The sequence below is a fragment of the Myodes glareolus genome, chromosome 7 (assembly GCF_982192425.1).
Source record: "Myodes glareolus chromosome 7, mMyoGla1.1, whole genome shotgun sequence".
NCBI lineage: Eukaryota > Metazoa > Chordata > Mammalia > Rodentia > Cricetidae > Myodes > Myodes glareolus.
The window spans coordinates 51,164,921-51,181,128 of record NC_142032.1 but is presented as its reverse complement, the minus strand read 5'-3'; the positions used below and the strand labels follow the sequence as shown (position 1 = coordinate 51,181,128).

The window sequence follows — 16,208 nt, the reverse complement described above, 5'->3', positions numbered from 1 at the left end:
AATTTGGGCATGGCAGGGACATGAGAGGACTGGGAAAAGGAGTGGGAATAATTTAAATGCAGTACTGATTATGAAGTGAGAAGAATGAATGTGGATTAAAAAAGAAAACTGTCAAAAAATGGTCATGGAATCCTTGACAATCTGATTGCAGTAGTAAAACACTAATAAAGATATAATATTAGGGATTTCTATGTGAGCTTAGATTGCAAATTTATGTTCTTGATACCTGTGTTATTATTTAGCTAAGAGAAAAAATTATCCAGATGTTCCATCATCCCTACAGAGGACATATCTTTGACAATATACCTATACATCAGATCTACTTTGAAATATCTTTATTCGACAATGGAAGTGGAGTTTCATGCACACTTAGCATATTTAGATGCTATATACACAGCTCTCTAGAAAAACACAGTAACAGCAATGCATAAACTTTTGCAAATAGATTTTTGAAAAGTCATCTAAATTACATTAGTCCATGCATGTTAAGTCTTTAAAATTGTATATTTTGCGATATTTTTGTATTTCTGCTTTACTTAGTCTTGATTTTGCTCTTTATTAATTTTAATACACAAAATCATGGGTGATACAAAATTTTCATATATCATAGCATTTTGCTTATATTCCTTTGGCAAAGTTTTACAAACAGTAAATCTTTACTTATCACCACAATAAACATTATTTTTTCCTTGTAGAAAACCCTGTAAGTCATTCTTTTTTAGCATATTTGGTAATAAATATACACACTCTAGCTGAGAAATCAAAACTCAGTTAACGGTTTTATAGAAAAAAGAGGAAGCTGATATTTTCAGAAATTCATACCACACCCTTTAAGATCTAGAAAGGTGATAGAAGAAGCATGCAAATTTCACCTGAGTGTGAAGTGGGGGTGGGGTGGGTCCCAGGTCTGGACTGACTGAGGCTGGGTGTGGGGCAGGTCCCCGGTCTAGACAGACTGAAGCTGAGTGTGGGGTGAGTCCTGGGTCTGAACAGACTGAGGCTGGGTGTGGGATGGATCCCGGGTGTGAGATGGGTCCCGGGTGTGGGGTGGGTCCCGGGTGTGGGGTGGGTCCCGGGTCTGGACAAACTGAGGTTGAGTGTGGGGTGGGTCCTGGGTCTGGACAGACTGAGGCTGAGTGTGGGGCAGGTCCTGGGTCTGGACAGACTGAGGCTGAGTGTGGGGCAGGTCCCGGGTCTGGACAGACTGAGGCTGAGTGTGGGACAGGTCCCGGGTCTGGACAGACTGAGGCTGAGTGTGGGGTGGGTACTGGGTCTGGACAGACTGAGACTGGGTGTGGGGTGGGTCCCGAGTCTGAACAGATTGAGGCTGAGTGTGGGGAGGGTCCTGGGTCTGGACAGACTGAGGCTGAGTGTGGGGAGGGTCCCGGGTCTGGACAGACTGAGGCTGAGTGTGGGGCAGGGCCCGGGTCTGGACAGACTGAGGCTGAGTGTGGGGTGGGTACTGGGTCTGGACAGACTGAGACTGGGTGTGGGGTGGGTCCCGGGTATGGACAGACTGAGGCTGGGGGTGGGGTGGGTACTGGGTCTGGACAGACTGAGAAGCTCTCCCAGAGCCTGGCCTTCATCAGACACAGACAGCAGGCATTGCAGGCTGGAAGAAGGTAGGTGCAGACGTTTGTCTTCTTGGGTTTTTGGCATGATGGCTTTTAATGTACTGGATGAGTAAAGGACATCTAGATGGAAAAACGAGATCACTACACACACTAGTACTTTGAACTTGTGTTGAGTGCACATCTAAATGCACCTGGGAGGCAGTTTTTGATGCAAAGAATAAGGACAACGAAAAGACAAACGCTGGTAAATTGGCAGCAATATTTTCTCCTCCAGGGTCTATGACCTCAGCAGGCAGGTGGCTAGGTTTAATAGTAACAGATATGAATTTCCTCCTATTGAATATTCTGTAAGGCCATTTACACAGTGCTTGGCTACCCCCAAGATAAAAGTGCCAGTTTCGTACCCTTGAAAATATCTTGTCATATTCACCCCTAGATGAAAAACTCTGACAAATACTGACTGTTCAGAGAGGCAGAACCAGTCTTCTCTGACAGTGAGCTCCCAGATGAGCTATCCAATCCCAGGAGGTTATCACCAAACAGTAAACATATGAGAAACACTAAATGGACCTCACAGGTTGTATGCTTATATATATATTCATATTGTATATTGATATATTCTATATAATCACATGCATATATAACAATAATAAAGAAGAAGAGGTCATAAATATTAAAGGGTGTGGGGATCATGGGAAAAGTTGAACGGTAGAGAGGGTGGGGTGTAAATGATGTAAATACAATACTCAAGTATGACGTCCTCAACAATAAAATAATAACATTGAAAAAGGAAAGGAAAAGAAAGACAAAGGCCGCACCTTAAATTGTTGACTGATAATTTTGCAAACGTTTAATAATCTTCTCCCATGATATTCATCTCTGTCTCCTAAATATTGTCTCGACAATCCATCAGCTAAGACAATATCCGTTCCATGCAGACTTAGTGGAGATGCAGAGGATGGAGCCTGAGCGCCCAGCCAGATAAGCTTAGTCTGCTCCTGAGATGGACTGTGTCCTGGACTAGGTCTCCAAGCCTCTCTGGTTTCATTTAGGGGACACATAGGCCATGAGCTGAAGCTGTTGATGCAGATGTTTACCAGTGGAAGACACAGGGCTAACTTTCAGCAGTATGAAGATCAGAAAGAAGCTTGGAACAATTGTGCCCAATGCGCTCTTTAGAGGCGCAGTCACGGTAACCCAGAGACAGTTACGAGCCAGAAATTCACATCTTAATGAAAGAGCTAGAAGTAGACTCCAGATTATCGGGTCTTAGGCCAGGCTTTTCCCTGCTCATATTTTATTTCTCAACCACCATCAATTACCAACAAACTTGAGATTTAGGGTGTGTGTGTGTGTGTGTGTGTGTGTGTATTTTCTATTTGACAAAAGAGAGGCTCGCCCTTTAGATTCCTCTCTTTATTCTTCCTCATTAGTAATTAACTTATGAGGGAAATATTAATAGACATCCAAGAACTCAGCACACCTCAGAGATCAGAAGGTATTTCTGAGAGGCACAGCAGAGGCCCTTTGTAAACAGAGAATAAACTGTGCGGACTACTCTACAGCTTAGATTTCCTTAGGAACACCTTTGCCTTCTGGAGCATGAAAAGGAAGTACCAAAGGCAGGTTGAATCCTCTCTTGCATTGCAGAGTGAGTAGTATACAGCAGGGTGAAGTTGTATCTATGGAAGCCGGGGACCGTGTGAGAAGAGTGTTGGATTTCTTTGCTGAGGTGGAGCAGAGAGTGAGCTGGGAAAATGAAGTCAATGAAAATAAATTCAGGCTCCAATAATCTATCTGAAAATGATGTCCACAACAGCTCATAATCTAAAAAAAATTATGAGCACTCAAAAATAAGGCTAGGAAAATAGAAACAGAAGAGCTTCTTCTTACCAAGAGATTAAAGCTATTTTTGTAGTTTATCTATGGTAAACTCTTTGTGATAACATGGGAGGATTTATTTCAGAATTTACCCTTAAGCAGGAACCTGGCATTGAGTCATTTCCAGGAGTTCATCCAGAATTTCATTTTTATTTCAGCACTGTTTCTGTTGCCATGGCAACCATGCAAGGACTAGAACAGACCACCATAGAGGTGGCCCCTGGAATTGCTCTGCCTTCAGAGAGGTCTGTTGTAAAGTCCCAACTGTGGAAAGAGAACGCAGAGAAATTCTTGGAGGGGGAACCCAAAGTCCTCGGGGTAAGACATTTCTGGATCTGAGGGGAGAATGATTTTGTAAATATCTAAATGATTAACAAATAAAAAATCTAACACAAGTACTCTGTCCCACTAACCTCATGGTCTCTCAACACCTCCCATGGTCACTAGCATTTGATTTTCAAATCTATCATTTGAAAACGGATATGTTATTCTGCCACATCAGATTTTCAATTTAATTATGTTTAAAATATAGAAACTTCAGGTATGTTCTAGGTTGTGTGTTATCCAAGATGACCCCATCCAGCTCAGTGCAGACAGAAACCCACACAAGCTGCTGAGCTCCAGTCTCAGGCCTGCCCAGCGGCGGGGAAACCCATACTGTTCTCAGATGTTTCTAGTGCTTTTCCTTCCCCTGCTGGGCAGTTGAGGAGAAATCCCCTATTTTCTGCATTCTGTCTGCAGAAGACTGTGCCAAAAAAAAAAATTAGAGAACTTCAAGAAAATTACATCCTAAGCAGGTTAAAGGTCACTAAATGCAGAAGGTATCCATTGGCTCTACCTCCCAACCCCTGCAGTTGCCGTAGACAGTTTCTTTCCTACTTCACTGTTCTAGTTCCTATAAGAACTTTATAAATATTGAAAAAATGGTCATTTTTTCAAGACATATTTTTCATGTTCATGTGTAATTTGCATATCTTAAATATGTCGAGATTCTTTTTGCTGCTAATGTACTGTTTATTCTGAGTCCCTCTGCTTGCTAACTAGGCCCCAAATCACGACTCGCTGAAGAAGCCCAAGAATCTGTAGAAATGGGAACAAATGAAAGCAACACAGAACAGCCAGAAGCTGGCATTTATAATTTTTAATTACATTTCAGAATATCACACAATTTTGGCAAATAATAAGTAATGCTTTTCTTTCACATGCTCTCCAAATATTTAATTATGGCATATTCAGAATTGTATCACCTCAAGAGAGTACAAGTTTTGAATGAGACCAAGATGCCAATGATTAAGACACAAAATTAAATTTAAAAAGCGTTGAGTTTTATTCTGTTTGGGTCTTTTTAGATTTCCAGTGATCACATTATCTCTGTCCTCCACAACCCCTCCATAATCCTACCTTCTCTGAGAGCTTAGCCCAGAGCTCAGTAGTTCTCAACCTTCCTAATGCTGTGGCCCTTTAATTCACTTCCTCATGCTGTGGTGATCCCAACCATAAAATTATCTGGTTGCTACTTCATACCTGTGACTTTGCTACTATTATGAATTATAGTGTCAATGTCTTACATTTCCGATGGTCTTAGGTGATCCCGGTGAAAGGGTCATTGAACCCCCAAAGTAATTAAGACCCACAGGTTGAGAACCAAGCCTTAGGTACTCAGCTTTGGCTCTGGGAACAAATTGTGCTTTAATGTGAGCAGTTTGGTCATACAGGGTTGTAGATTATTGTCTTGCACTCCTATGCACCTTCCCAATGATTCCCTGCCCTTAGCTCAAATATCCCCTTAGTCTAACTGATTACAAGCCGAGTACCTACCTCCATAAATTCCTTCTAAATTTGAAGTTACTGATACAAATGAAAGTGTGTGTGTGTGTGTGTGTGTGTGAGAGAGAGAGAGAGAGAGAGAGAGAGAGAGAGAGAGATTCCAAGGGAAATATATATGTTAGTACATCCCATCTATATATGAAAACTATTGTCAGAATAATATTTCAAAATTTATCTGTGTATATTAAAGGTGTAGATGAAGTTAACTTAGTGGTTTGATAGCACTTAGTAGAGACATCATTTTGTGGTGGATAATGTTTCACTTTTCTGTGTCTAGGTTGTCCAAGTTCTGATTGCTCTCATAAACCTTACTTTGGGTATAATAATGATAAGTGATCAAACAGATTTCTTCCGAGTACTTTCAGCGTACGTTTATGCCCCAGTTTGGGGTTCAATCGTGGTGAGTAGCATACCATCTTATGTAACTGGAGATATTAACACTCTGTTGTGACTCCACTAACCTTAGGGGGGAATACTATCTCTACTCTTTCAAGTAGTCCATAGGTTTGAGAACAGTTTTTCTGCTTTTTCAGTTTTTTCCTTGTTCATGTTGCAATACCAATATACCCTTCACATAAACTATGTGGGTTGTTTATTTAATACAGCATTTAGGATACTGTGTCAGCGTGTACTCATGTACTCCCACAAGAGTTACTTAAGCATTGTCACAACTAATTTCCTCAGGAGTCCAGAGGCTAGTCATTCCTAGTGGTGGTTATTTGGCTGTACAAGGATGTCATCACATCTTGATGATAGAGTAATTTGACATAGTGATATAGCTTTTTCACTGTTCACAAACAGTTTACTAGTCTATTCTTAATCCAAGGATAATGAACTTGCATCTCTCAGTTGCGGAAATTGAGATTGACTCCTCTAGCTGGGAAGGGATCACTGAACTCTGAAGCTCATGAAAGAATGAAGGAAATGAAGGTCTTGTTAGCAATGCAGAGGAGGCAAAGCTGAGCAGGGGGTTAGCAGTGCCGGGCTGATCAACTCTCAGTCAATGCTTAAGAGAATAGAAAACCTAGGTAAATTCGGTTCCAAATTTTAAAGAAACTAATAAAAAAATCGAAGAAAAAATTTTAAAAGTTAAAACAGTTTTCTCTATAGTAAAATTTAAGAAAGTTTTGTAGATTTCAGAGTCAATTAAGTATAAAGTATCAAACATTTTCTTACCTATATATTATGAGCTGACAAGTGGAAAGTAAAACTCAAAAACTTGGTTATTTTAAAAATGAGAATTCCATTAAAAAATGAGGGTTGCATTTATTTATAAACTTGAGAATGAGAAAATTTAGTGATGTTGTAGACCTGGTACCTTAATTTTCCCTTCCGATTTAAAATAGATGTTTAAGATTTGAGAAATACCACAGGCTCCAATACTTTTCAAAGTTACATAACATTTGACATATCAATAATAGTATCAATGATCATGATAATAGTAGTAATAGCACCCATCACTCCAGTAATAGTTTTCATTGTACTGTAATCTAGGAATATTGCTAACTGTTTTGTATGTAATGTTCCACTTCAACCAATCACCACCACTTCTGAGAAATTTGCTTTCATTGTCATTGTATAAATGAAGAAAATGAGACTAGGAAAGGTTAATATACCCAAGATGTATTCAGCCCATGAACGAGGACTCAGAATCTCTCATATCTCCCCACCAATGTTTTATTCGTCCATCTTTATTTTCTATTAAATACTATCTTGGAAACCAACTCCTATAGTTCTTGATGGAGAATTGAACCTAAGGGCTCAGACCTGCCTGGAAAACAATTGGCTGGCAGCTATCTCCCCAACCTTTTGTGTATATCTTGATTTTTATTTCAACGTTGTGATAGTGCTGAAGTTGCTATTAACTTTTCAATCTTCTAAGCCAAGTTTGGAAAGCAAATGCAGACATCCGTATATTTAACTGATTAGTTTAAAGAAGTCAATTGAGTCAAGTTGATAACAGTCATTTAGAAGATATTGAAAATAATTGCCAACTTGCAGGACTCAAAAGAGCTACAGCATTCTAGTATAATTTTTGTCATTATTTTATTTACAGCTTTCAATATATCTTCAACAAGAATAATTTCTGGTCTGGTTTTGTTTGGCTATCTTCTTCAGTTTCAGGCAATGTGTGCAAAATCTTATTGTAAGAATTGGGATGTTTTAGCCTTCATTGATATTAAACAATTTTGTTGAGATGACAGTTGCTTAATTAAAAAAAAACCTTGATGATTCTTCCACTGACTCACTTTACCCCCGTTCTTCTGGTAGGAAAGGTAGTGTGACAACTGCACTGCTTTTAAGATCATTGACCACTTTAATAGATCCAGTTGATTTAGAAGTGAGTTTTAGTATGCTATGATTTATGATAGCAATTTAAAAATTGTTAACTTGATTTTTTCCTCTTATGATCAGTTCATAATCGCAGGATCCTTGTCAATTGCAGCAGGAATGAGAACTACAGAGGTCCTGGTAATTATTTTCTTTTCTTTTGCCATAAAATAGAATGATTACATTAAGCATGCATTCTGCTAATATGTAAAAGAGGTTGGTTCTGTTTTCCTAAGGCCAAGGCTCTGCATTTTAAAAAGATTTGAATTTCAAAGGTGTAGCTGAGCTATTGCTTGTAATAGGTCTCATCGTATCTGAGTGGATGGTGTGTCCAGGCACTTGCTGAGAGAATCTCGATCCTGGTGAAACAGGAGAAATGAAGTTAGACAAGTGAACCTTGAAGCTTCAGATCCTGCCCATGACAATGACACCAAATATTTGCAGTGGCAATAACATCATTAACTGACAGGTTAAAATGGCTTCTATAAATGTATATAAAATAGTATTTTTTAAAAAAATATTACAGAGGCCATAGAGAGCTAAGTGATTAAGAACACTTACTGCTCTTGCAGAGAACCCAGATTTGATACAGAGTTTCTTATAATGACTCTCAGATATTCAATTCCAAGGAATATAGAGCCTTCTTCTGACTTTCGTGGGCACCAGGCATGTACATATATGTAGACAAAACACATGTACACATAAAATAAGGAATGATTTTTAAAAGACAGTTCTAATGGAATTTCTGTCAAAAACTGATAAAAAGCAACAACCAAGAGTTCAGCAATTATTTCACTCACTTGCTAAAAGCTGCAGTTGAATTTCCCTTCCTGCAACAGGTAAACATCAACTTCTGGACCATGACCAAGTGACCCTTCTATACCTGTGCTCCTGTCTACCTCCTTAGCATATTTAACCAGTTTTGGCCACTAACATGGACCTCATGTCATGAGATCTGCAAGGTTACACAGTAGATCAGCTGATATTTAGAAGACAAACCCACCAGAGATTCACACATCTAATGGAGGTTAAATTCACACAGACATGGCCTGTGAAAAATATTACCTTTGAGTAGCTGCTGTCTCTAATTGCAGATTCTCTTGTGTGATAAGATTCTCCCCTCTAACTCAGCTTTGTATGCCTCATATATTGGGCACAATCTTCCTGTGTTGTCAGAAGGATGACTTTTCCCCCAAACAGTAATTTTAGCAAATAAAATAAGACAGTCAAACCTTTTTTCCCACACTGCTATAAAAAAAAAATAGAAGCCTATTCTTTGTAATTAACTCCCTGGCAGTATGATTTGGCCAGATGGGGTGATCACAGGAGGAACTTTTACAGAACAGATTTGCAGGTGTCTGGTCTTGCTAGAGCATAGTCCTTCGAAGATTTGTGACAAATTAGGTTGGTATTTCAGGTGTCTGTTCTTGTTATATCATAGTCCTTTGAGAGATCAATAGGACTCATGTGGTCCTAAGTTCTCTTCACCAGCATCTCTCTGTTCCCATTCAAAGTAGAAATTGACACTTTGGACCAGCTTTTGATGCAATAGAATAACTGTTTATGTTTAGATCTTAAGATGTAGGTGATTAAAAAATGCTGGTTATTGACTAACAATGAACAAATATTATTAGTCACATCTGAAAAATGTAAAATAATGCATGTATTTTTTTTTTGCCTTTTCCTTAGATCTCTCAATGGTTTAGTTTTCTGCCTTTGGTAAGCTGTAGCAGCCCCTATAAGAGAGGGCAGGCACCTCCCCATAGCTGCAGCTGTGCTTAGCTACAAACTACATGATAAGTTTTGCTGCATATCTTCAAAGAATGCCTTCGTTCCTGAGAATATCCCCTGCAGTTTTTTGTTACTAACAAGTTGTTAATGAGTGGATTTATAAATGATTGAGATTTTGTAATGGCAGAGGAACAAAGAGCATGACTCAGACAACATGTGTGCGAGTTCATTCCGTTACCTCTCAGACTAACAGTTTTTTTAAGTCCCTCTCACTATACTGAGATAACCTACTTAACCCTGCGAGAAAGTCATCAGAGCTGGGCTCTGTTCTGTTTCGATTCTCATGTTAGAGACACAGCAAACTTTCAGTTTCCTGAGTAGTTTTACTTCTCATAATAAAGTTTGTTTTATTGAACCACGAGAAGAGAATTGTGAACCCAAAGCTGCAGCACAGGGGGAAATATGCCAGAGGGACATGCCGTGAGCGATTATCAACATTTATACAAGGAAAACAGTCAGATGTTTGAAGAGTGTGGTCAGAAATGACATGCGGGGCCTTCCAGATAATGTGTCAAGGGCTAAAATTTTCACTACAAAATTTGAAGAGCATGTTGTGCCCTTGAGTGTCATCTCAGGGGAACAGGGGATTTCATCTAAGAAAAACGGCAAAATGTTTTTACTTTGTCAAGGGATTGGAAGTAAAGATACCATAAGGAAAGACACAGATTCTGATTTTGACAGGAAGAGGATGAAATATATTAATAAAATCATGGTCTATTTCAAATATTGATGGAGTATACCAAAGATGCTATTGAATTAACTGATTCCCATTTCTTTCTAGGTTACCATCAGTCTAAGTTTTAACACCATTAGCTCTGTGGTGGCTGCAGCAACAAGTATAATCAGTATAATCAGTGTGGTTGTGGGTGCAAATCACTATCATCGTAGAATTATTGTGGTGAGTATTTCCTTTGATGATGGGCTTCCACTGTGGACAGAAGGGCTCTTTGACTCTTGCAAAGGCAACAATCAACGCTGCAAAATGTAACTGTCAAATCTCTTTGGGGAGCGGCAATTTATTGGAAAGTAGAACAGTTATCTATTTAGGGGTCAGGTGACAGTAGATTACTTCCCTTCTATCTATAACTAAGTAAATAGAAAAGCACTAATGTGCCTAGTGCAGAGACATAGGGGCCCATATGTCATGTCATCTTGAGTTGGCATCCCAAATAGACCCAAAATAAAATGAAGTTCCTAATAGTAGGAGGTCCCAAACCTCTAGGGAGGAAAGATATATTGTTTAGCTTATGATTTTTCAAAACAGGTTTAAAAGAGTGAGTTCTTTGAACAAAAGGAAAAGGCCTATGAAATTATCAGTGACCATCCAAGGTGACCTAAAAAAAAATCCTACAACTTAAAGTTGTATATAATAAACTTATATACATGTGCTACTTTTTGTTGAAAATCTTCTTTTGTCTTGTTTATGTTCCTGTTTTCAGTTTGTGTGTTTGTTTGATATGTCTGGAGATGTGAATCTTGCTATATAGCCTGGGATTCCCACAGATTAAAAAACATCTTTTCTCAGTGTTGAGATTATAGTTGTAAGGTACCAGGCCCAGCCTTTACTTGTTTATGTAAATTAAATTATGTTATGTGAGACTGTTTATAAATTATATGAAAGTGATTAAATATTTGTAATGAAGAATATGAGCTATTCATATTCTTATTATTTATTATGAATATTCATATTCATTCATTCAGTACAGATCTGACTTCTGTACTCTCTGACACTCAAAGAAACTCTTAATCTGCCTATCTAGATGGTCACATTTCTGAGGACAAGGCTACCATCTCTTCTACCTGTTATTTTCCACATGTGTCTGTCACAATGCCTGAGACACAGAGGCTACTGGGTCTGTTGAAACAGGAGCAAGGAATATTTCATCACAAAACATGCAACTATTCTCAGAGTCTGCTGAATCAGTAACTCTCACATGCCAAGGTTCTGATCTGTTGACTAATCTACAGTAGAGGGAACATTTCTGATCAATGAGAAAAAGAGACAGAATATACAAATACAACAATTCCAGGCAAGAGAAATTCAAAACAAGTTCAAGGCAAGAGAATTCAGAACAAATGTGCTGATACCTTTGTTCCTCCATTTTGATCCTGATCCTGTGGCTTGCTGAAGAATCAGACAAAGCCAAGTGCACTGAATACTAATGAATGTGGTGTTTAACACTCCAATCATTTACCATACTTGTGACAATTGCTACCAAATTAGCACATAATCCAGATGTATTACAGGATGACAGAAGTTCAAAATGAATCTCAATTGCATAAAATCAAAATGTTGGCAGGGGTGTTGTCCTTCCTTGGAGACATAGGGAAAAGTAATTTTCTTGGTTTTTGTGTTTCCACCTCTGTCTGCATCCCTTGGCTCATCATTTTGTCCTCTGTTTTCAAGGCAAGTACCATAGTCTCTTACACTTAGATTCTTCAGCATCTTCCTTCTTCTTGTAAAGTTGCTATGGTAACTTGGATAGCCTGCAGAGACCAGGGTAGTTTGCCTATATTACCTGAAAAACAACCTTTGTTCCCACTGCAAACTCGGATCTCCTCATTCCAGAGTTTAGTTAGAAAGTCAACCTAAAAACCTCTTCTCTTCAAAAGTAAAATAATATTATTGTTTTTCTGTGTGAAATTTCTAGCACCAGAGTTTAGCGGGCTCTAGTGTTTCTGATAATTTTTCTTAGTAAAAAAGTGAGAGAAGAAATGATATTCAAGAGGCCAGAAAATTGTCTAAGGGTTGGGTCATAACAAAAGCTAGATTTCCAAATCCCTGGTCAGGGTCTTTCCTTTTTTGGCATGGTAGTGGGGGGGGCATGTTTCAAACTTAGAGTCTCCACTCGCTATTCACATTCCTTTGTATGAATCTGTTTTTAGGGTACAGATGCTTTGATGTTCATTTTAAATGTGTTAGAATTCTGCATTGCTGTGTCCACCTCTGCCTTTGGCTGTAAAGCAACCTGTTGTAACACCAGTGAGGTGAGTAGCAGTCCTTGTTGGATGGTGTTTAGTAGGTCTCTACCGCTCTAGTAATCAGTCTCACAAATCTAACAGCTTACAAAGACACATCTTCATTGCTCTTGGCTCCCATAAGTCAAGACTATCAACAGGTCAGCTAGGTCCTCTGCTCAGGGTTAAAAGGCTGTGTTACCAGGAATGGAGGCTGCCTTTGGGGTTCTTAGTTTCATTAATAAAAGAGTTTAAACCCAGACTAGGAAGGAAGTTCAAGAGCACTTTCCTGACAGTTTGAGGGACGGACAGGTGGAAATTCCTTCAGCCTTCAGAGAGAGGGAGATGGAGAGAAAGACTGAGAAAACGGGGGACTCTGGGAAAACATGTTTAGGATTGCCAAGCCACAGATCTGAATTCAGAGGTTACCCAATTCCAGATCCTGGTTTTACAAAGCAAAAGACTGTTCCAGGGACTCATGCTTAGAAACGGAAAGAGAGACCATTTGCTAAGAAAAGCATTTCTAAGGACGGAAGTGTGCTTGTGAGCTGTAGAAAGAACCTGAAAGGTATCCAGCCACAGAATGTAGCATCCTTTACAGGATTGTTTTAGACCCTGCTTTTTTGTTTGTATCCCATGGATCCATTGCCAATCAGCCTCACCTAGCATGCTCTGTCCTAAGATGAAACCCAGCTGAAGAAGAGTTTCTAGTCTTCTTCTGTGTTCAGACTTCTTTCACTTGTTAATGTTTTTTATTGTTTGAAAATATCATAACTGTTTCCCGTATGATTTGATCAAATCCAGCCCCATCTTTTCCACTCTGATTCCTCCTTTCTAGGCCCTATTGTCCTGCATAATGTGTGCTCAGGGAGTTGACCGGGTTGTTGTTTATCAGAAACTTCCAGCTTGTTCACCTCTGGCCATTGTCTTTCCCCAAGGACTGCTGCAGATGTTCTTGAGGACTGGGGAGGAAGAAGGTCACATAGAAATAAGAAAATGATAGATTTAGGAGTAAAAAAAAAGACCAGAAGTAGACAGTGCTGATGATATGCCATGAGTGGCCTCTAAGATTCAAATTTTCAAGTAGAGAAAGTAGCCAGTGGAAACCCAGCAATTGTTCCCTAGAGCTGAGTAGTGCTGTTCCTGATGATTTCCTGTTAGTCCACCACAGCAGTGGCCCAGTATGCACATCGTCTTCGTGCTGCCACTGCCCCTGAGCTTATGAAGGTCAGGATTTTCCCGTCTCATGATGCTCCTGTCATTCTGGGCCACTGTCATGTGTGCAGAACTTTGTTCACGGCTGTCACACCGGAGTCTGGATGTGATGCTGTCAGCAGGAGTAAACTACTTTGAAAGAGCGCCATTCTCATTTTCCATAACACCTTGTTTCAGTAAGCCATTTAAAATGGAAAGGAAAATGGATGCTCCAAGATGCAGCTGCAGATATCAAGTTCTCTGGTCAAACTCTGCAATAGAATGAGTGTCCTATGTGTACAACACTTGATCCAAATGGTGCCTAAGACACCAAGCAGGCTGAGGTGTGATTCAATTCAGTAGTGACAATGTAGATACTGGTAAGGGTGACATTTTGGGATAAGGAATAGGAAGCTCTGGGTATAATGGATGACTCAATGACATTTTGATTCATTTCACAGGTTGTTGTAATTCTACCACCAAATCCTGCTGTGTCTGCAGCGGCAACTCCCATGTTACTTCAACCATTGGCACCACCAGTATACCAAGAAAGAAATGTTCCAGGAAATATATATAAGAATTGCACTTGAGAAAGATTCTAGTTTTGAGTGTGTCTTTGTGTGTGTGTGTGTGTGTGTGTGTGTGTGTGTGAGAGAGAGAGAGAGAGAGAGAGAGAGAAAGAGAGAGAGAGAGGGAAACAGAGAGAGACAGAGAGAGAGAGAAAAACAGAGAGAGACAGAGAAAGAGAGAGAGACAGAGACAGAGAGAGAGAGCGCGTACAGGGTCCTGCATGTATGTGATTTCAAAATCAAGTTCTTATTGTTTGTTTCACTATGAATTTAACAATTCATTGCACTGGGTGTTGGAGTATCAGACCTGCTATAAATAAATAAATCCAAGCATTTACTAGGCTAACAACACCTGAATATCTTTCATTCATTGTATGTACAAGGATATTGAATTGGCAAATAAGTTTTCAATGTAGACTGAAAAAAATTTGTTAGTAAAATGAAGTCTCCAAGAAGTGAAGACTACAGTTCATATTTTATTTTGGATTTTTGCTACATAAGTAGATTTGACTACTCATGATCATGTAAAGACACATGAAGTATGCAAGACAATATGTGTATTAAATCACTAACTATAGCAATCAATTTTAATCTCTATGTACATGTGCATCACATAATACCAGAGTGTATAATGAAAAATTACAGTGAAGACAAGTCATTGGAATCAGAATACCTAATCCCAAAATACACACACATATACATACACAGAGTGCGTCTCTCACTATATATGTATCATATATGTGAGTATACATAGTATATGTATAGTGTAGTTACAGAAAGCACACACACATATGTATGTATGTATTTATTTATTATATATAACCTAAAAAAGTTGTTTCTTATTGTTGTGGATTGAATCTACAGTGTCCTCTACAGGCTCACATGTTTGAGCACTTGGTATACAAGTGATGCCACTCTTTTGAGAGATTGCTGAATCTTCCCAATATGAGGTCAAACTTGTGAAAGTAAGTGACTGAAGGTTAGCTTGGAAGGTTACACTTATCACTTCCTGAGGTGGGGGGGGGCAGCCTCCAGACAGCACAGGGCTCGAAAGAAATCCACAGTATCATCGTATACTAGATTTTTCTGCCTGATTTACACTCTCTCTTAATGGTATCCTTCTTCTATTACTCGTCAGTGTACATGTGTACTTCTTTCTACAGCTTATATATCCCAACAAAGTTTTTCAGGCAATGTATAAATCATAGTGTGTTTACACAATATTTTTCAGAAGAATTATTATAACGAACACAGGTAAAAACGGGTTTCTCATCACCTTTACATGATTAAAACAAAGTCACGCCCACAACTCATATACATTTACATCTAAGCAAATTGTTATAGATTAACAGGTCATGAGGAAGCAGAAAAGTATTTTTTTTCACAACCAACTCTTTTGTTGGTAGGCTGCATATTGTAGTTACAAAGAAAGAATCAATCATTTTAGTATTCATCTTGACAGTTAATCTTATAAGGAATCTTAAAGGAGTCACAAACCTAATCTCTTACACATGAAAACCAACCAATCAGCTGAACTTTAAATCTTTCAGGTGTACATCAACCATTGATAATTTCTTAGATCAGGAGATTGTGGGCAGGAATGAGCACAGGAATTAATCACCACCTTTGAGCACCAACCAAACCTACCCAGAAAAGTATGATTAGTTAGCAGCAGTTGGTTTGAGTTGCAGTTTTGACCCTAACCTAATGAATCTACAACTCGGCTCTGTGTCCTTGTGAACTTTAGATTGTTTCCTGGGCTTCTTCATCTCAAAACTATTATCAAAATATCTGATCTAACCTGAAACTATTTTAAAGTTGTGTTTCAGGGAATGATGCACATGGATACCTGTGACTGTATCATTCAAGATTAAGAGTAAAGAATTTGAGCCAGTCTGGTCCTGGGACTCAGTTGTTTTTCTTAATTATTAACTTGAGCTCCACCTGTGCAGTCTTTAAGTAAAACTCATAGGGCCAAGATGTGTAACATTTCGTTGTATTTGTTTTTATTCATCAAAACTCTGTAAAAACTAACAGATTTATTATCAAATAGACAGTACAGCTTGGGGAGGAATTATCTTCA

General features: G+C 38.9%; 1 protein-coding gene across 1 annotated transcript; it reads left to right on the top strand.

Moving 5' to 3' along the window:
- The first annotated feature begins 950 nt into the window (after positions 1-950).
- LOC148121408 (membrane-spanning 4-domains subfamily A member 4D-like) lies at positions 951-14,580 on the top strand. The gene is made up of 8 exons (XM_087908108.1): positions 951-972; positions 1,555-1,622; positions 3,614-3,773; positions 5,560-5,682; positions 7,698-7,754; positions 10,186-10,302; positions 12,291-12,392; positions 14,018-14,580. Exons 3-8 carry the CDS (start codon positions 3,630-3,632, stop codon positions 14,144-14,146), a joined length of 672 nt encoding a protein of 223 aa, XP_087764234.1. The 5' UTR covers positions 951-972; positions 1,555-1,622; positions 3,614-3,629; the 3' UTR covers positions 14,147-14,580.
- The last annotated feature ends 1,628 nt before the right edge of the window (positions 14,581-16,208 follow it).